We start from the raw sequence: 17,243 nt of genomic DNA on the forward strand, positions 1-17,243 counted from the left end.
CCTTTGACTGGTCGATGGGCTTATTTCCCACATCCCCTTCTGAGACGCCATCACCCTCTTTTCTTGCTGCCTTTGGAGCACATCAAGATTGGTCTGCCTCAGGGGCCCCACAGCTGCCCTTCCCTCTGCTTGGAAGGCACTTTCTGGAAGACTTCCACAAGTCTGGCTCCTCCTTTCTTCCAGTCCGCTCCATCATCACCTCCTCACGGAGGCTGGCCTTTGCCAGGCACCCTGCTTAAAGTACTTCCCCAGCTTTTGTCATCATGTTGCCTTTCCCCTCCCAACTTTTACGAAATCACGAGTTTCTGCGCCCTGAACTTTCAGCCAAGGGCCTCCAGAACCAGCCTGCAGATCTAGAGACAACTTGACCCTGTCAGCAGAGGGGCGCTCGCGCTCCAACCAGAGACGCGGATTTAATTCCTGGGAGCCTCACGCCTTCCCTGGCAACACCCTACGTACTAGCCACGTGCGGCCACGCAGCCCTCGAACTGTGGCTGGGGCCACGTGTTAAAGTGACAATGTGCTGGACACACGGAGTAAAAAGAATAGATTGTTACAATGAATTTCACCTGTGTCTTTGTACCTTTTCAGAGGGGACCGGGAAGTTTTAAATTACGTGCGCGGCTCCCACTATGTGGCTGTTGGGCGGCGCTGCTCTAGTTCCTCTTCAAGTCACTGGTCTTTTCCCTTCTATCAGCGGACTGCGAGCTCCCGGTGGACGCCCGCGGCTCGGTTCAAGGCTGCACCTCCAACGCCCGCACGTAGCAGGTGCGCGGCCAAACGGCCCCACAAATGAGTGGTCTGGGTGAGGGGTCTGACGCTGCGCGGGGAGGGGTCAGCGGGTTGGAAGGCGCTGATCCCAGAGGCGTCTCCCACCCGGGAACCCCGTCTGCAGCTCGGACTCCAGGGACGCACCTGCGAGGAAACACCCGGGGCTTGGCTGGGGGTGCCTGGAGGACGGAGAAGCGGGGCGGGGAAGAGCGGAGTGGGGGAGGAGGAGGGGTGGGTCGGAAGCGGGGAGGAGCGGGGAGGAGCGGGGAGGGGGAGGGGGAGGGGCCCGCCCCGAAGGGACGCGGTTTCCCGGCGACGCCGGACGCGGGCTCCCAGCTGCCCGCCGGGCCCTCGGCGGGCGGGACCGACCGCGGGGGCGCTGGACGGGGGTGGCATGGAGGACGACGACGAGGAGATTACCGCCGCCACGCTGCGAATCAAGCCCCGGCCGCTGCCCCTCTCGGCGCTCTCCGCCTTCAGCTACGTCCCGCCGCGGCGCGTGGACCCCAAGGAGCACAGCTACTACTACCGCCTGGGCAAGGTGAGCCGCCCCAGGGAGGGGCTGCGCGTCTGGGCGCGGGGCGGCGAGTCGGAGGGGCTGTGGAGACTGGGAGACGGCAGGAGGCGAGGCGGGAAGGGGGCGGGCGGGGCTTCACTGGCCGGGAGGGGCGGGAGGGGATGGGGCGGGGCTTCACTGCCAGGGATGGGGAGAGGAGGGGTGGGGCGGGTCTTCACCGCCCGGGAGGAGCCGATGGGGAGAGGGCATGGGGGCGGGGCTTCGTTGCCAGGGAGGGGAGGGAGGGGGATGGGGCGGGGCTTCACTGAGAGGGAGGAGCGAATGGGGGGAGGGGATGCAGGAGAGGGAGGGTGGAGGCGGGTGTCTTAGCCTGAGAGCCGAATGGAGGTGCGGGGTGGGTAGAGGGAAGGCGGGCACGGCTGCAGAGCGGGGGAGGGGGCTGGAGGAGAGGCGGGATGGGGGCGGGGCTGCAAGAGGTCGGAGCTACCCTTTGGGGGAGAAAGACCCAGAGTCTGGGGTGCAACTCTGGGGTGGGACTCTGGGGTCCGGGTTGCAAGGGCGGGGAGGGGTGGGGGCCGGGGCAGGGCTCTACAGTCTGTGAGGACACCTGGGCGAGGAGAGAGGAGACGGGTTAAGGGGGCGTCAGGGTCACAGGGGGAAGGAGGGTGGGAGAGGGCCTTCCTCCCGGGTGCCTAGACCCCAAAGAGAGCAGCTACCATGACCACAAGAGTAAGGTGACACCCCCTCCCACCCTTCACCTAGAGATGGGCACGGGCTGAGCCTGCTGTGTGTGTTGTGGGAGGCATGCTCAGCTGGGATGAGGGTGGGGTGCCAGAATGCTCAACCGCGTTTTCTGAGCTATTTGGGGATGGGTTAGGGTCCCGTGCTCTTTGGGTAAGGGATTGGGAACGGCTGGGCTTCTAGTATTGCGACCCGGAGCGGCAGGCTGATCGACCCCTCTGCTCAGGATCTGGAGGAGGGTCTCAGGAGACCTGGGCTGCGCAGCTGGTGGGGTCAGGACTCCCTCTGGGCTCTGCCTGAAAGCGCTCACTGCAGCGACTGCGCCCAGAAAGTCCAGGGTACCGACGCCGCGCTTGGAGGGCCCTCTTGCAAACCGAAGATAACCACAGGCGGTTCTGACCATCCTGCAGGGAGAGCAGGACAGGGAGGCCGCACCAGATTCTGGCCTGGCTCCAGCAGGCACACGCGACTCATGAGAAAAGCCTGCTGGTCTGTGACGGGCCACCATGCAGCCAAAGCAGGGGGAGAAGCCAGAGGAAAAGAAGCAAATTCAGAGCTTGTCAGGAGTCGACGACTGCTTTCGTCAGGCTGTTTTTCCTAAATGTCTCCGATGTTTCTTGCAGTTCAGGCTGCAGGGACATCATTATTAAAGGGATCTCTGGGGTCGCTCAGCCTGCAGGGACAGTGAGTGGCTCAGAGAGGGTATAGGTTAGCCAAGTGCCTAGGAAGAAGGAGGTCTTTCCCTCCTGATGTGTAAGGTGTCCGCACGGAATGACCTTCCTTCTCTTCTCCCCACCCGTCACCCACAGAGCCCACGTGAACCCCCATCCGGATCAGGTCTGCACGCATTCAGGGACTTGTCACACGTGAAATGCCAGAGAACAGAATGTCATGGAGCTTACCCTTACAAACAAAAGCAGAAGCTTCTAGTTTAGACAACTGTTACAGGTTGAATTGTGTGTCCCCCCTAGAATTCTTATGTTAGAGTCCTAATCCCAAGCGCCTCAGAATGTGACCTTATTTGGAGACGGGGTCTTTACAGAGGTAATCAGATTCAAGTGAGGTCATTGGGGGGGGGGGGTGCCTCATCCAGTATGACCGGCGCCATTATGGAAAGGGGACATGACATGCATAGATCGAAGATGAAGGGAAAAGGCAGGGAGGAGACGGCCTCCTACAAGGCAAAGAGAGGAGCTGCGAATAGCTTCTTCCGGCACAGCCCTCGGGAGGAGGGAGCCCTGCCCATACCTTGATCTCAGACTTTCTGCCACCAGAACTGTGAGATAGTACATTTCTCCTCTTTAACCCCCCCCCACCCCCACCCCAGTCTGGGTGCTCTGTTTTGGCAGACTGAGCAAACTAACACACGACCTTGGCCAGGAGGCTCTCTTGTATCAGTTAGCTCCTCTCCGCTCGGCTCTGAGCAATATGGAAGGACAGAAGGACAGAAGGAAGAAAGGGACATCCGTGGCCATTCTGCGCATCCCTGTTCGGTGCACTCTTGGCTTGAACGTCCACTGGGAATTAATGCTGGGGTGGATTTAGGGCAACGGTGCCCAACCTCACTGCCACCACGGACCTCCTGTGTTTTCCTCCCATGAGTGATATGTCTTGAAAGAACTTTTATCTGTAAATAATCTCATTTATTAAATGAATTTTACAATTTAAGTATGCAAAACCTGTATCATTGCCAATTTATGATTCAGGCAGAGCGTTACCGCACAGCATGAGAGGAACAGCCAAAAAGCCAGGAATCTTGATGTTTTTAAGATGGTCCGTGCTGTTTTATTGAGAGAACATAAATCTTGTCTGGCTTCCTGACAAAATGAAAAAATTCACAATACACCATTTGGTGTGTACCTCTGAGGAGGCCTGTTAAGTACCACTTTGAGGCTATTCAGAAATAAGATAAAAGGCTAAAGTGGATGGGGTTCAGGATACATATTTATCAGAGACTAAAACCCAGGTTGCAGGTTCCTGCTAAGGTCTCTGGGCAAAAATGGGTTGTGGACGCAGAAGCTCTGAATCCTACCCAGCCACTGCAGCTGTGGGCCCCAGAAAAAGCAGAGCTGAACCCCCGCCCACTGTGGGCCAGCCATTGCCAACGGAAAAGGAGCAGAGTTGAACACGGCAGGTTCACCAATCTGATACGTGACTCTGCCTCTCTGGGGCCAAGATGCAGAGAGATGCCTGATGATATACAAGGTGCCCAGGGCTCTGTATTTGGAGAGAGATCAGGGGTAGGTAAGAAGTATGCTGCTTTAATTCAGGGTTCAACACACAGCGGCCCCTGGGCCAAATGTGGCCCAGAGTCCATTTTCATGAAGTTTTATTACAACAAGATCCCATGCCCATTCGCTTAGTATTATCTCTGGCCACGTGCAGAGTTGGAAACCATGTGACCTGAAAGGCTAAAGCAGTGACTATCTGTATCTTGATAGAAAACCCCTGCTCCAATATATTACTGTACCTGGAAGGTAGGAAAGGGCCTTAGAACAAATTAATGCAAAGCGGATTTAAAAAAAAAAATTAGTACAGTCTTGATAGCTGGAGTCACAGGCAATTTCAAATCCTCAGGCCTTTCGTGTCACGCAGAAGAAAATGATGCAGCAGAAATATTAACACCTAAATAAAATAGCCCTTAAAAGCATCAAGAAAAACAAAAGGCATTTCGAAGTATATTTGCAAGATAGCCACCAATGGGAATAATGTCCCCCTGGGGATTGTATGAACTAGTATTTAATCAGCTGCAGAACTCCAGAGGCTGATTCTCTACCATGAGATCATTTGGACTGAAGACGATGATTTGGCATCACAAATTTGCTAGAGGACTCAGCTGCCCCTAAGTGAATTGTAAATCTGGGTCCTACTCGAAGCTGAGAAGACAAAGGGCAGAATTAGCTCTTCAGTCGATTACCGTGTGACACATCTAGTAATTAATTAGTTAGCACAGGCCAACAAGTCTTGGGTAAAAATATTGGCTCCGCGTTCCTAGCTGTGCAGATTGCACAAGGCACGATCTCCTTGGGTCACTTCGCCCATCTATGAAACAGTACCAGCTTCATGGGGCCAGTAATGACGATTAATTTAATTAATAGAGGTGAAGTGGCACATAGTAAGCCCAATGTAAGCAGAGCTATTATTCGCTTTTGTTAGTGATTATTAGTTTCTTGTCACTGAGGTTTGGTTCCCAGCCAGTGTCTTACATCCTGCACCCCTGATTGCTGTCAGAGGCATACGCAGGTGAGGCAGGTAATCTGAGAGTCATTCTGGTGGTTTCTAATCTATGGGGTCTCCCCCTGGGAGACCCCACAGTTAAGGCCCTCAATGCGGCATGCTTATTTAAAGCCCCAGTAATGCCTTGGATCCTGAGACAAATTTGTCATCTAAAGCTGCCAGCTAAAATGTGATCAACTCCTGCACGGCTCCCGAGGGGCCTCTAGCAGTGTGGGCTTTTCCTATAAAATACTGTTCAGGAGGCAGCAAGGCAGATTCAGTTCAATGAGGTTTTTGAATTACTTTTTTCCTTCTTCTGCCTCGTGCAACATTTCTGCTACTGAAATGGAAAAGCTAAGTCGAAGGACAATGCCCTTTTATGGAAGATTTGATGAAGTTTCGCAAAATCTAAGAGCTACATTAAAAATAATTCTTAGGGGGTTTTAGAATATGCTTTCTCTCGTGGTGAGCTGCAGTGTGGACAGCCTGTCTTGAGTGAAGCTTTGCTCAGAAAGCCCCACCTTAGCTTTAGGGAGATTAGCTGACTTTCCTGTCCGTGTGTGATGGAGACACAGAGGCTAGGGGCTCTTTCTTTACCCTCCTGATCACCCACCTGCCCTTCACTGGATGCAGCCGAGGGGAGACCACAAGCCGGGGAGGGGCAGAAAGAGGAGGACAGAGGATCCCAAGCAGGCTCTGCACTGAAAGGCTGGCAGCAGGGAGCCCGATGCGGAGCTTGAACTCAGGAACCTTCGAGATCGTGACCCGAGCCAAAGTCAGACACCTAACCAACTGAGCCACCCAGGTGCCCCTGAAGGTTTACTTAATTATCTTGCTGCTTTTTCTTCCCACTACACTATGAGCTCCATAAGGACGGCAATCGCTCTCTGTCCTCAGCGTCCTGAACAGTGCCCGTCTCATAGTTGGTGCTTTGTAAGTACCTGCTGCATGAACGAAAGAGGAATAAATGGGGTGCGGATTTTTAAAAAATGTTTAGTTTTGAGCAAACGAGCAGGGGAAAGGGGCAGAGAGAGAGCCAAGCCCAGCACGGAGCCCATCCAGGGGCTCAATCTCACCACCATGAGATCATGACCTGAGTTGATATCAAGAGTCAGACACTTAGCCGACTGAGCCACCTGGGTGGCTTTTAAAACCAAGTCATGGGGCGCCTGGGTGGCTCAGTCGGTTAAGCGGCCGACTTCGGCTCAGGTCATGATCTGCGGTCCGTGAGTTCGAGCCCCACGTCGGGCTCTGTGCTGACCGCTCAGAGCCTGGAGCCTGTTTCAGATTCTGTGTCTCCCTCTCTCTGCCCCTCCCCTGTTCATGCTCTGTCTCTCTCTGTCTCAAAAATAAATAAAACATTAAAAAAAAAAAATTTGAAAACCAAGTCACAAGATCAGTCCCTGAGCCTAAATAGAGGTCCCGTTTGGGATTATCTGCCTTTTTGGGTATCCTTGGACTTGAGCTGCTCCTCAGGGATCAAAATTGGGAGTAGATGCCCTTGCTTCTCCCAAATCCGGGCTGGCTGTGTCTTCCCTGTCCGGTGACCTGCCCCTTGGTAGGGGGTGGGGCTGAAGCTCTTCCTCCAGGGCAGGTAGAGAGTAGCAAGGGGCAGGCAGGTCACCCCAGGGAAGCAGGACGGAAACACCCAGAGGGTGGAGTCAGTGTTCCTACCACCCATGTGACCACGTGGGGCGTGGCTTTCCGCCGTGTGCATACGAATGCACGGATAGGTGTCTAACTTTGTTTACAAGAACATGTTCACGCACAGATCACACAACTGCGCATGTATATTTGCAGCTTGCTCTTTGCATGTCATAATACATCTCAGACAGTTTTTCCAGAACTGTCCCCATTTAAGGAGCACAATGACACAAGAAAAGGAGCAGCATTATCTCCAATATATTTGGCCAAGAGGAACAGCTTCGACTCGAGCGGCAGCCCCCGTGGCTCACCCTTCCTCCTGTGATGTGGACAGCTGGGGGCCAGGGATGGGGGGCAGAGGGGGGCGGTGGGGGGCTGGTGTCAGTGGAAGAGAGAACAGCTGGGTCCGAGTCTCCCCTTGGAGACAAAGTGAGCGGACAGACTGATGCAGAACCCCGACCTGGAGCACACTTCCAGGATGAAACACACCCAGAGGGAGGCGCTGGTTCATTTCAGCTCAAGGGTAGGTTTGGGGCGCAACCCCCGCCAGCAACAGATCCACTGTAGTGAAGTCGTGAAGGGGGCGCCTGGGTGGCCCCGTGGGTTGGGCGTCCGACTCTTGATTTCGGCACAGGTCGTGATCGCGGGGTCTTGGGATCCTGCGCCGAGTCGGGCTCCATGCTGAGCGTGGAGCCTGCTTAAGATTCTCTCCCTCTCTCTGTCTCCCTCGCTCTCTGCCCCTCCCCCATTCACTCTCTCGCTCAAAAAATAAATATAAAATTAAAAAGCAGTGACGATAATGCCTTATCAAGACTGCTTATGATATGATAGGATTCTTATTAAATTGTTAAAATGTTCAGATTATTGGAAAAGTTCTGAAAATTCCCCAAACTCGTGATCCTAATGCACCAGGAGAGGAAACAGAACCTTTGCCACAGAGGAACCAGAGAATAGCTGAGTATTGTCCTCTTAAAAGAACTAGCACGTCCTGTCCTCGACAAGCTACACTCCTGAGAATAGACTTTTGAATGATGTTAAAATTAATGAAGATGTCCTCATTAAGCTTCACATACCGCTGGACTCCCAAGGACAAGCACTGGACTTATCAGAAGTAAAATGAGGCCCTTATGAATCAAAGGAAACCCTTTGGATCGCCTCGGGAATTTCTGTTTTTACGAGGAGGTCGCACAGCTCTGGGTAGGCAAACGGTGACTGGAAGCCTCAAGATGAGAGGTAACAGTACCGTGCCCCCGAAGAGAGGAAATGAAGAAGCCCGATCATAGCTTGATTACTGTTTTAGTCAAGGTGGGCTGGGCTGTGCTCTGGGAACAAATGGACCTTGAACCCCAAGAGCCTTAACCACCCGTGTGTCCTATATCCAGTCTGCTCATGCTCACAGCAAAGAGCCAATTTGTAGCATTTCGTCTGAACTCTGCATTCAGTTGGAAGCCTGAAATTGGCCACGGTGAGAATGCTTATACTGCAGAAATTGGCAAATGCCGCACATCGGGTCTTTTTTGTCCAGAGAGTGGCTGGTTAACCTAAGCCCACCACTGGCCTTATGCATATAACACATAACGAAAAGCGTGTTTCTTTTTCACATGTAGCCCAATGTGTGTGTTTCTCCTGCCTGGACTTCTAATTCTTCTTCTTCTTTTTTTTTTTAAATTTTTTAAAATGTTTATTTATTTTTGAGAGAGAGAGAAAGACAGAGTGCAAGTGGGACAGAGAGAGAGGGAGACAGAATCTGAAGCAGGCTCCAGGCTCTGAGCTGTCAGCACAGAGCCCCGACACGGGGCTCGAACTCATGAGCCATGAGACCTTGACCTGAGCCGAAGTCGGACGCTTAACCTGCTGAACCACCCAGATGCCCCAGCCCAGCTTTCTTTTTTTTTTTTTTTAATATTTTTTCAATGTATTTTTTTGAGAAAGAGAGACTGAGCACAAGTGGGAGGGACAGAGAGAAAGGGAGACACAGGATCTGAAGCAGGCTCCAGGCTCTGAGTTATCAGCACAGAGCCCGCCGTGGGCTCGAACTTCAAGATAATGACCTGAGCCGAAGTCAGACGCCCAACTGACTGAGCCACCCAGGCACCCCCCCCCCCCCCCCCCCCCCCCCCCCCCGCCCAGCTTGCTTAATACAGTAACTGGGGAACCAGATTCCTCCTTTTTAGTGGTTTCACTCTTGCCAGGGCCTGGGATCTTTGGGATCTTGCGGTCCTTTACTGGATCCTTTGAACTTGCTGGCAAAAGAGCATGGAGAGACAGCATGGAGGGCACACACGAGAGCTCTTACGGACCAAGCCTAGAAGGTGATGCCCATTGGCTTCACCCACAATTCTTTGCCAGAACTAGTAAGTGGGATGGAGACTGGCCACTGCAGTCTTCTGTTTATTCTGGAAGAGGCCATGTGTTTGGTGAGCACATAATATTACCCCTGCCTGAGTGCCATATGGAAATGTATTGATTTCCTTTCTCTTAGTTCTTTCTTTCTTGCAGAGTTTACCTGGCTTGAACCAACAATGGAGAGTCCGTTTATATTTGAATGGTCTGAAAGGGAGGAGAAAAGAAAGGATTCGGGTCCCTGTTTGCTGGGAATCTTCCCCCAGTTATTTGTGGCAGAGCGCGCGTAATGCCTGGTAGGAGGCACGGGGAGCAGCAGAAGCCCACAACCGGGAGGATGTGCCCTTGTAGACTGTAGGCCAGGACTGCTTGTGGTAGTCATGAGAAACGAGGTCTGCTGCAGTGAACAACAGCCTCCAAAGTCTCAATGTCCTAAGTAAGACTCACTTCTCATGTTAAATGTCCAACGGGGATCAGAGGGATGGCTCTGCCCAGGATAGTCACTCAGCAACTGCTGTGGAAGCTTCCGGAGTCCCCAAAGGCTTCTGCCTGAGAATTCCCATGTGACCCCCCCACTCATAGTTCATTGCTTAGATCTGGTCACATGGCTTAACTCGCCCAAAGGAGCAGAGATTAATCCTCTGCGGAGTCAGGAGCAGAGCAGAATGGAACATTGGTGACGTCTACCAAGCCGGTTGTCTGGGTTGAGTGGTTTAGCGACTCAGTTTACCCGGAGCACAGCGCTCTGGGATTGGGTCTCCGGCCCCGCTGCAGGGCCCTTTGTTTTATCTCCATTCTTACCTTCCATTGTTCAAAACACGACTACCCAGTATGGGTGTTGGAGCTGCCGTAACAAAGTGCCACAGACCAGGGGCTTAAGCCACAGAAATTTATTGTCTCCCGGTTCCGGAGGCCAGGAGTCCAAATCAGCGTGGCGGCAAGGTCGGTCCCTTCTAAGGTCATGAGGGAGAGTCTGTTCCAGGCCACTCTCCTTCGTCTGTAGATGGCCATCTCCTCCCTGTGTCTCCTCGTGTCATCTTCTCTCTCCCTGTGTATCAGTGTCTGTTTCTGAACTTCTTTTATAAGGACACCAGTGCTGTTGGATTAGGTATGACCGCGTCTTAACTAATTACGTTTTCGGCGTCCTGATTTCTAAATCACCTTCTGAGATCCTGGGGGGTCAGGACTTCAACATAGGAATTTGGGGGGGGGGGGTGCAATTCAACCCACAACACCCAGGGAGGTGGCTGCCCTGGGACTCCGGCCACAGTGGTGCAGCGCCCCCTACGATGAGTTCGGCAACGTCCCCATCCCGCGTGATCCCAGGAGGGAGCCGATCCCTCCTGGCCGGTGCCCCTGTACTTTGGGCGCCCCTCTGTGGCTCCCTGTGTATCACCTGCTGTTGTTTAATTAATGAGTTCATTTGCATCCTCAGCCCGTGGTCTCCTCCAAGGTAGGGACTCCCTCTTCCTGTCCTGGAGCCTCGCTGGGTGCCTGACACAATAGTTAGAGTGACGTGCTTTGCAGGTCGAAGAGTGAAGGCTTCCGCTCCATATGTACACACAGCCCAGGGCTACAGGCAAGTTATTTTGCAGTGTTAGGAGCAGGGGCCCGGGGGGGGAGGGGGGGGGGGCGGGGGAGGGGACCAAAGGCAAGCCATCAGACAGCACAACCAGAATGAGATCATACTACGTTTTAACAGCCCTCAAAATGCAAAGGGGCAAAGGGAGATTACCAGAGAGGCAGCAAATGGGCTCGTTTGCTCAACGTCTTGCTTGAGAGAGGAAATCTCTGGAGAGATTTTAATAGCAAAATAATAGTAAACCCAGAAGCTCTGTTTTGTGATAGCATCTAAAACCAGACTGGCTTTTATTCATGTCATTTTGCTTCCAACCGTAAAGGAATGAAAGACAAAAGGAAAGGAGAAAGATGAATAATTAAAATTTAGCAAAAGACAGATTTTCAGTTTGATTAGAAGTTGACGACGGACAGTCACGTTGCTCAGTGAGGCTGCCTGCCTGCCGGTCGATTTCTCCCCCTTATTTTTCGGTGATAGGACAATTCATTTTTACTCTAGAAAGTAGTAAGTAGGCAAAATGGCTGCAAAGGAGAGAAAGAGAGACTCCGATCACACCCCGTGGGTGCAGGGAGCCCTCATACAGACTGCTCTAACGTACGGCAAGACAGGATTCTGGTGAGCAACTCAGGGGAACTGAGGCACATGGCTTCTCCGAGCGCTGCTTGTGTGGAGTATTTCCGGGGAGCTGAGAATGTGGACAGCTCACCACAGGGGGCTTCCCCAGCGCAGGGAACAAAGTGAGGCGACCTTGCCTCCCTCATTCAGGAAGCACTGATCGCTTTCTCACTCAGTTCCGGTGTTCATTCTTCTGTCCTCGGAGCCCGGCTCCCAGGACACGTCCAGGACCTCCAGGGGGCTGACTCCGTTCGGGAGGGTCAGGCCTGCATGGGAACCACCTGCACAGGAGGACAGCGCGAGCCGGTAGGTCCCAGAGGAGCCCCTGATCCCCCTGGCCCCTGCTGGCAGGGCTGTCCCTCAGGCCTGGGGGCTGCCGGTCACCCACATGGAGCCGGGTGGGAACTGATGGCCCAGAGATCGTGGGTGCAGACCGTGGCCCAGAGATCTGAGGGTGCCGCTGCCGCCCAGGTGCTCAGTCCGGGCAGCAGGTGTTTCTGTCACAGACCGGAGCTGCCGTCCCTGAAACACACCCAATGCACGGGGTCCGCCAGGCCAGGCGGGATTCGGGCGGCAATGTGACAGCCACATCATGACCACGATCCCAGCTCCAGTTCCTGTGTGGAAAGGGGTGCTGTGGGGGTGATGGGGTATTCAGTCACTGCCCAGGTCGGCCTTCTGGCCTCAGCCGGACCTGGCCAGTAGCTCCGAACCCCAAAAGGAAGGGTCTGCATGGAGGTGCCTCCCCTTGCAAAGGCCAGAATGCCCCTTTGGGGGATTTACGTCCCGCCATCCTGGCAGAGCGTGTGGTGTACCTGAGCCTCTCCTGTGTCACTGCAGAGCCCTCTGGCCTGGCGGCTTCCCTAAAAATGCTGCAAAGCTTGCTCACCATCTCCAGGCTAGAAGCCAGCTCCCAGCCGATGCCATCAGCGTCTCCTTCTGCAGACATCCTACACCGCATGTTAAAGATATTGAGATTTCTCTATCCTTCCTGCGGGTTGTTTTTTTTTTTTAAGTCTTAATTTTATTTGATTATCAAATGTCTGATTTTTATATAACCCAAGTGATTGATATTTTCTTTGTGACATTTTCCCCAATGCTTTGACGCGTAGGAAGTCCCTTATGGATTTTCTCTTCCCATATTTTTCTAACCCGTCCAGAATTTACTTTTGACTATAATGCGATGTGAAGATCCAAGTTTATTGTTCTTCCCAAACAGCTAGCCAAGTTTTGCAACAGCAAATGCTGAAGAATGTAGCACCTCCCCGCGGAATTGGGCTTTTTGTTTTTCGGACCCTGGATAGATGAGCTATCCCATAGGCGGCCTTCAGGACAAGTGAAGGCTAAGGCCAGCCAACCCAGTGCGTGGACAGACCCAGGGGCCCGCAGGTGACAGAGGACGATGCCAACAAGAAGCTCCTGCATGGTGACCTCATTAAATGACCACCGGGGCTCAGACTCCACGAGCCAGGCGTCCTGCCCCCGAGTGGCTCAGAGTGAGTCTGCACTTATAAGCCAGGATTCCAGCAGCCGCTGAATACGTGCCTCGGGCATGTCGCCATTGGAATTCTTAGGAACCTAAGACCATAATCCCGAAAGCTCGCCTTGTTTCCCGAACTAGATGGTTCACTGCACCAGGACGGTGGCCACGTGCCTGAGCTTTCCACTTCCCGGGCAGGAGCGGTGCGTGTGCACGGGACGGGACCTGTGAGGGAGGTGTCAGGGTGGGAAATGGCATGTGGTCACTTCCATTGCTACTAGCTGCTCTGAGTCCCAGCCGGCGAGAGCGGGCTGCCCGTGCTTTCCAACAGACTAAGCACATGTTGTGCGTCCCTGGCGCTGTTGACCTTCTGCTTCCGAGTCCTGCACTCGGAGGATTGCTCCTAGCGTCGCTCCCGGGGAGAGCGAGCGAGCGAGCGAGCACAGGTGAGCTACCCCGTACCCCTAAATGCCGGCGGCATGGCGTGCCTGGGTTTGCTGCTGGAGGGTTCAAGGCACCCGGCCCTGGACGCGGGAGCAGAAAGGACAGGCCTGACGTGCGGGTCAAGATCAAAGACGAGCTGACACGTGGATCTCTTTCCCTTTTATCAGGTCCCAAGTGAGGCAGACGGATTTTTGTACGAAGAGAAACCTGGGATGGAACGGTGGACGAATGAAATGGGATCCTTTTCTAATGCATCAAAGCTGTGTGTGCACGCGCGTTGTATACATACGCCTGATACGTGTGCAAATACTATACATATGTATATATCATATAGAAAATAAGTATAGTCATGCATTCATGAGTTACATTCATAAGAGCTACCACATCTGATTAAAGAAAATATTTCCGTCTCTCCGGAGACAGATTTGTACTAGGTGCCCACCTGTTGGGTAGGAACTTAGGGATATTTCTGTTTAATTGTATTGTCCAGTGTTTGGCTATGGTTAAGTTTTTAACGCAGTGCAAGCTTATTGTAGGAAATCTGAGAACTATGAGAAAGGTGGCGATGAGGAGAAAACACATATATTGAGTGGGTCACTGTTACTTTAAGGCTGTGCGCCTGGGTCAAGGTCAAGGAGGGATCTGTAGGAGGTGCAGGAAAAGAGCCACGGAGATGTCCCCGCCTCACGGGGCCTCTGGAGGACCTGCTTCGCTGGCGGGGGGCCCGGCCTCCTGCTCTGGTCGTGGAGGGTGCTCTGGGGTGACCTTCCCGAGCACATGCTCAGTGCAGATGGGAAACTGCACGTCTCCACCGTCCATCGGGGGAGAGGCCTGGCTGCCGGTGTCCCGGAGCGCTTCTGTGGCCCAGTCCTCCAGTAGACCCGTGCCTTTCTTTCTCGTTTTGTCCCCAGACAGGAATCATTTCCTTGTATGACTGTGTTTTTGACAAGAGCCCAGGCTACAATCAGAAGTTGCACCGAGATGACAGAGAACATGCAAAAAGCCTGGGGCTTCATGTGAACGAGGAGGTAATGTTGAGACAGGCTGTCGACAAAGCGCGAACAGAGCCGCTGCGCCTGTGCGTCTATCCCGCAGCGAGCTGGGCGCGCTGCCTTCACCCCTGCGTGCGCCCTCCTCTCCCTCACCGGGCCCGGCACTGACACTAGGCCGATACCGGCTCCCTGTCTGGTCGTGTTTCCCCGAGTTAGTCTTTATGACTCTGTTGTTGAGTTTAATGAGGCAAAACTAAGAAGTTGTTTTCAACAGATAGAGCAGGTGTTTGCTTAACTGCTGAGTCCTGGCTGTCACAGCTCTTCGGAGGACCCCGGCCCTGCCAGGGAGGGAACCACACCCTAGTTTAGGTACTGGCCTCGAACCTTCACAGATGGGGCAGCTTCTGCTTTATCTTTGCACGATTTTCTGACAGCATAGGCTTGGCCTGTGGTCAGCCGCCCCAGTGTGTGAGCAGAGGCAGGAGCAAAGCTCGTTGCCTGGAGAAGGGAGGTCTGTACCACAGCAGGTGCCGGGGCTGAGGAGGCTGTGTGGCTCCTTAGCAGTGAGACCTTCTTGGGGCCTTTCCGCACTCGGACATCGTCTCTGCGGAGTCTGACCTGAGGACAGTGTGTTTATGAAGAGCCGGGTGCTGAGTAAATATCATCAGCTTTTCTATGATACACAGAAGTCAGAATGGAGAAGCCTCCAGTGGGCTCTCTCTCTCTCTCTCCCCCCCCCCCCCATCAGCAGATTTTGGCCTGGGGCTGCTATTGTTAAAGAATGCCCCAGGTCACTTCCAGGGAGACTATTTCACTGTGGAATTAAGTGAGGAACTCTGAAGTATTACTACTTAAGTCACAGACATGAAGTTTTTTTCTACTGTTTTTATGTGAATTCACTCCAAGTGGGTAGTGAGGCTCGTGCTTTCCTGTCTTAAGAACACGCCTGGCCCGCTTGTACCCGGCCCGAGTTTGAGCACCCACCCCCCCCCCCCCGCCCCCGGCCCTGCACTGAGCCTAGGGGGAGAAGACAACTGTCCCTGTCCTCTCAGAGCTCACATTCCTATGAGGAAATGAAAAATGAAGTCATACAAATAAGGAACTGAATTCCAGGTGGCGATGGGAGGTATGCAGAGAAATGAGGCCTTTTAAGGGGGCAGGGAAAGTGCGAGGTGATTGGGGAGCTGTGAGGTGAGGGGGCCCAGGGAGATGAGGGGTCACAGATATGAGGGGGCCGGAAAGATAAGACGGAACCAGGGAGATGGGGTGCTGGGGAGATAGGGAGTGGGGAGATGACAGGTGGAGGGTGGAAAGATTTGGGAAAAGAGAGAAGGCGGGAGGGGAGACAGGCAGACGGGAGGAGGGAGGGTGGGAGGGAGAACGGAGCCTGAGGTCAGAGGGCACGTGGCACCCCGTGCCACGTCTTCGCCTTTCCTCTGGGTGACGTGAAAGACTTGGGGACAACGAGGGGCTCTGAGCACAAGGGGCAGGCGTGACGTGGTTCAGGAGGTCCCCGTGGCATCACGGAACCCGGGTGTGCCGGACGCAGGGGTGCAGCGGGCCGGGTGGACACGGCCTCCAGGACCCGAGGTGGGTCGTGCGAACAAGCGGGCGGAGCTGACCCCGTGTTCTGGTCACCCCGCCAGGAGCGCCAGCGGCCCGTGGCAGTGCTGACGTCCTCTGTCTACGGGAGACGCATCCACCAGCCCGTGGAGCCCCTGAACCGGGACCACGGCCGCGCCAACCTCGTGAAGGCGGACTTCTACAGGAAGAACGACATCCCCGGCATCAAGAGCCCCGGCTTTGGCCACGTTTCTCCAGCCTGACGGCCCCTGCCGTGGCCTGGACGGCAGGTGGCACAGACGGGCAGCGCCTGGACCTTGTTTCCCCCGCCACGGGGACCACGGAGCCCGCTTGAAGCCACTTGTGCCTGGACGGGGGGGGGGGGGGGGGGGGGGGGGGCGGGAACTGGCCCTGAGGCCGCTTTCCCTCATGTGGCCTGCGGTGACGACCCCGTGATCACCACGTCGTGGGATCGCATCCTCAGAAATGATGCTCGAGACTGAGCCACTGCGGGCACGTGAATAAAAGGAAAGCTTCCCACTTGATCGCGGTCGGGTGACTTTGTCCACTGCCTCCCCGGGGAGGCGCTCGGGGCCTGCACACCCTCTCTCACCAGGATGGAAATGCTGTTGCCTATTGGCGCACACGCTGCTTCTTGAGTTTTCCTTCCTCCAAGAGGAGGTGTAATGAAATCGCCTTTCGGGACAATTGCAGTCTAGATACAACATTGTCCCCCCACACAGAGGTCTGAGCCGTAAATAACAGGAGTTTGCACAATTGAGGGCAAAACCCTAGTTGGGACGGGTGGCCCCAAGGCTGGCAAGGTGACGTCACTCCTCACTGCAGAAGCAAAGGTCACGGGAAGAGAGAGACTGGGCTTTGACGTTCAACAGGCTTGGGTAAGATTGGGCTCCTGCATTTTCCAGCGGCACGGTACGGGGCCCGTCGTCTCCCCTAGGCGACGTTTTCCTCATCTTCAGACTGGGATTTCCAGACCTTGACCGGTGCCTGTGGGGATCGCCGGGCCACCGGAGCGGGGTCCTAACGGAGGCACAAAAGAGGCCAGTGCCGTTGCTCTGAATCGTTTTCATTTTGGGAACGGCTGCTTCTCACCCAAGTTGGAAACGTTTATTTTGGAGATAATCTGAAGCTTATTCAAGTATTAAGACACTGGCTATAGTTTTAATGAAAGGGTCTCTCGAAAGAAATCATCCCTCACCTCTGGTGATTACATGTCCCACAGCTTAGTGGTTAATGAGCAGGTGATCTAATTAATTTCTATACTGATTCCCCCATGGCTGGTTTTATTGTTTTGATGCTCTAAGGGCATTTGACACC

General features: G+C 54.1%; 1 protein-coding gene across 1 annotated transcript; it reads left to right on the plus strand.

The window, feature by feature from the left end:
- The first annotated feature begins 1,087 nt into the window (after nucleotides 1-1,087).
- Nucleotides 1,088-16,277, plus strand: CA1H5orf49 (chromosome A1 C5orf49 homolog). Its single transcript, XM_042953421.1, has 3 exons — nucleotides 1,088-1,312; nucleotides 14,262-14,378; nucleotides 15,989-16,277. The coding sequence occupies exons 1-3, from the start codon at nucleotides 1,166-1,168 to the stop codon at nucleotides 16,166-16,168; spliced, it is 444 nt and encodes a 147-aa protein (XP_042809355.1). The 5' UTR covers nucleotides 1,088-1,165; the 3' UTR covers nucleotides 16,169-16,277.
- The last annotated feature ends 966 nt before the right edge of the window (nucleotides 16,278-17,243 follow it).

The sequence above is a fragment of the Panthera leo genome, chromosome A1 (assembly GCF_018350215.1).
Source record: "Panthera leo isolate Ple1 chromosome A1, P.leo_Ple1_pat1.1, whole genome shotgun sequence".
NCBI lineage: Eukaryota > Metazoa > Chordata > Mammalia > Carnivora > Felidae > Panthera > Panthera leo.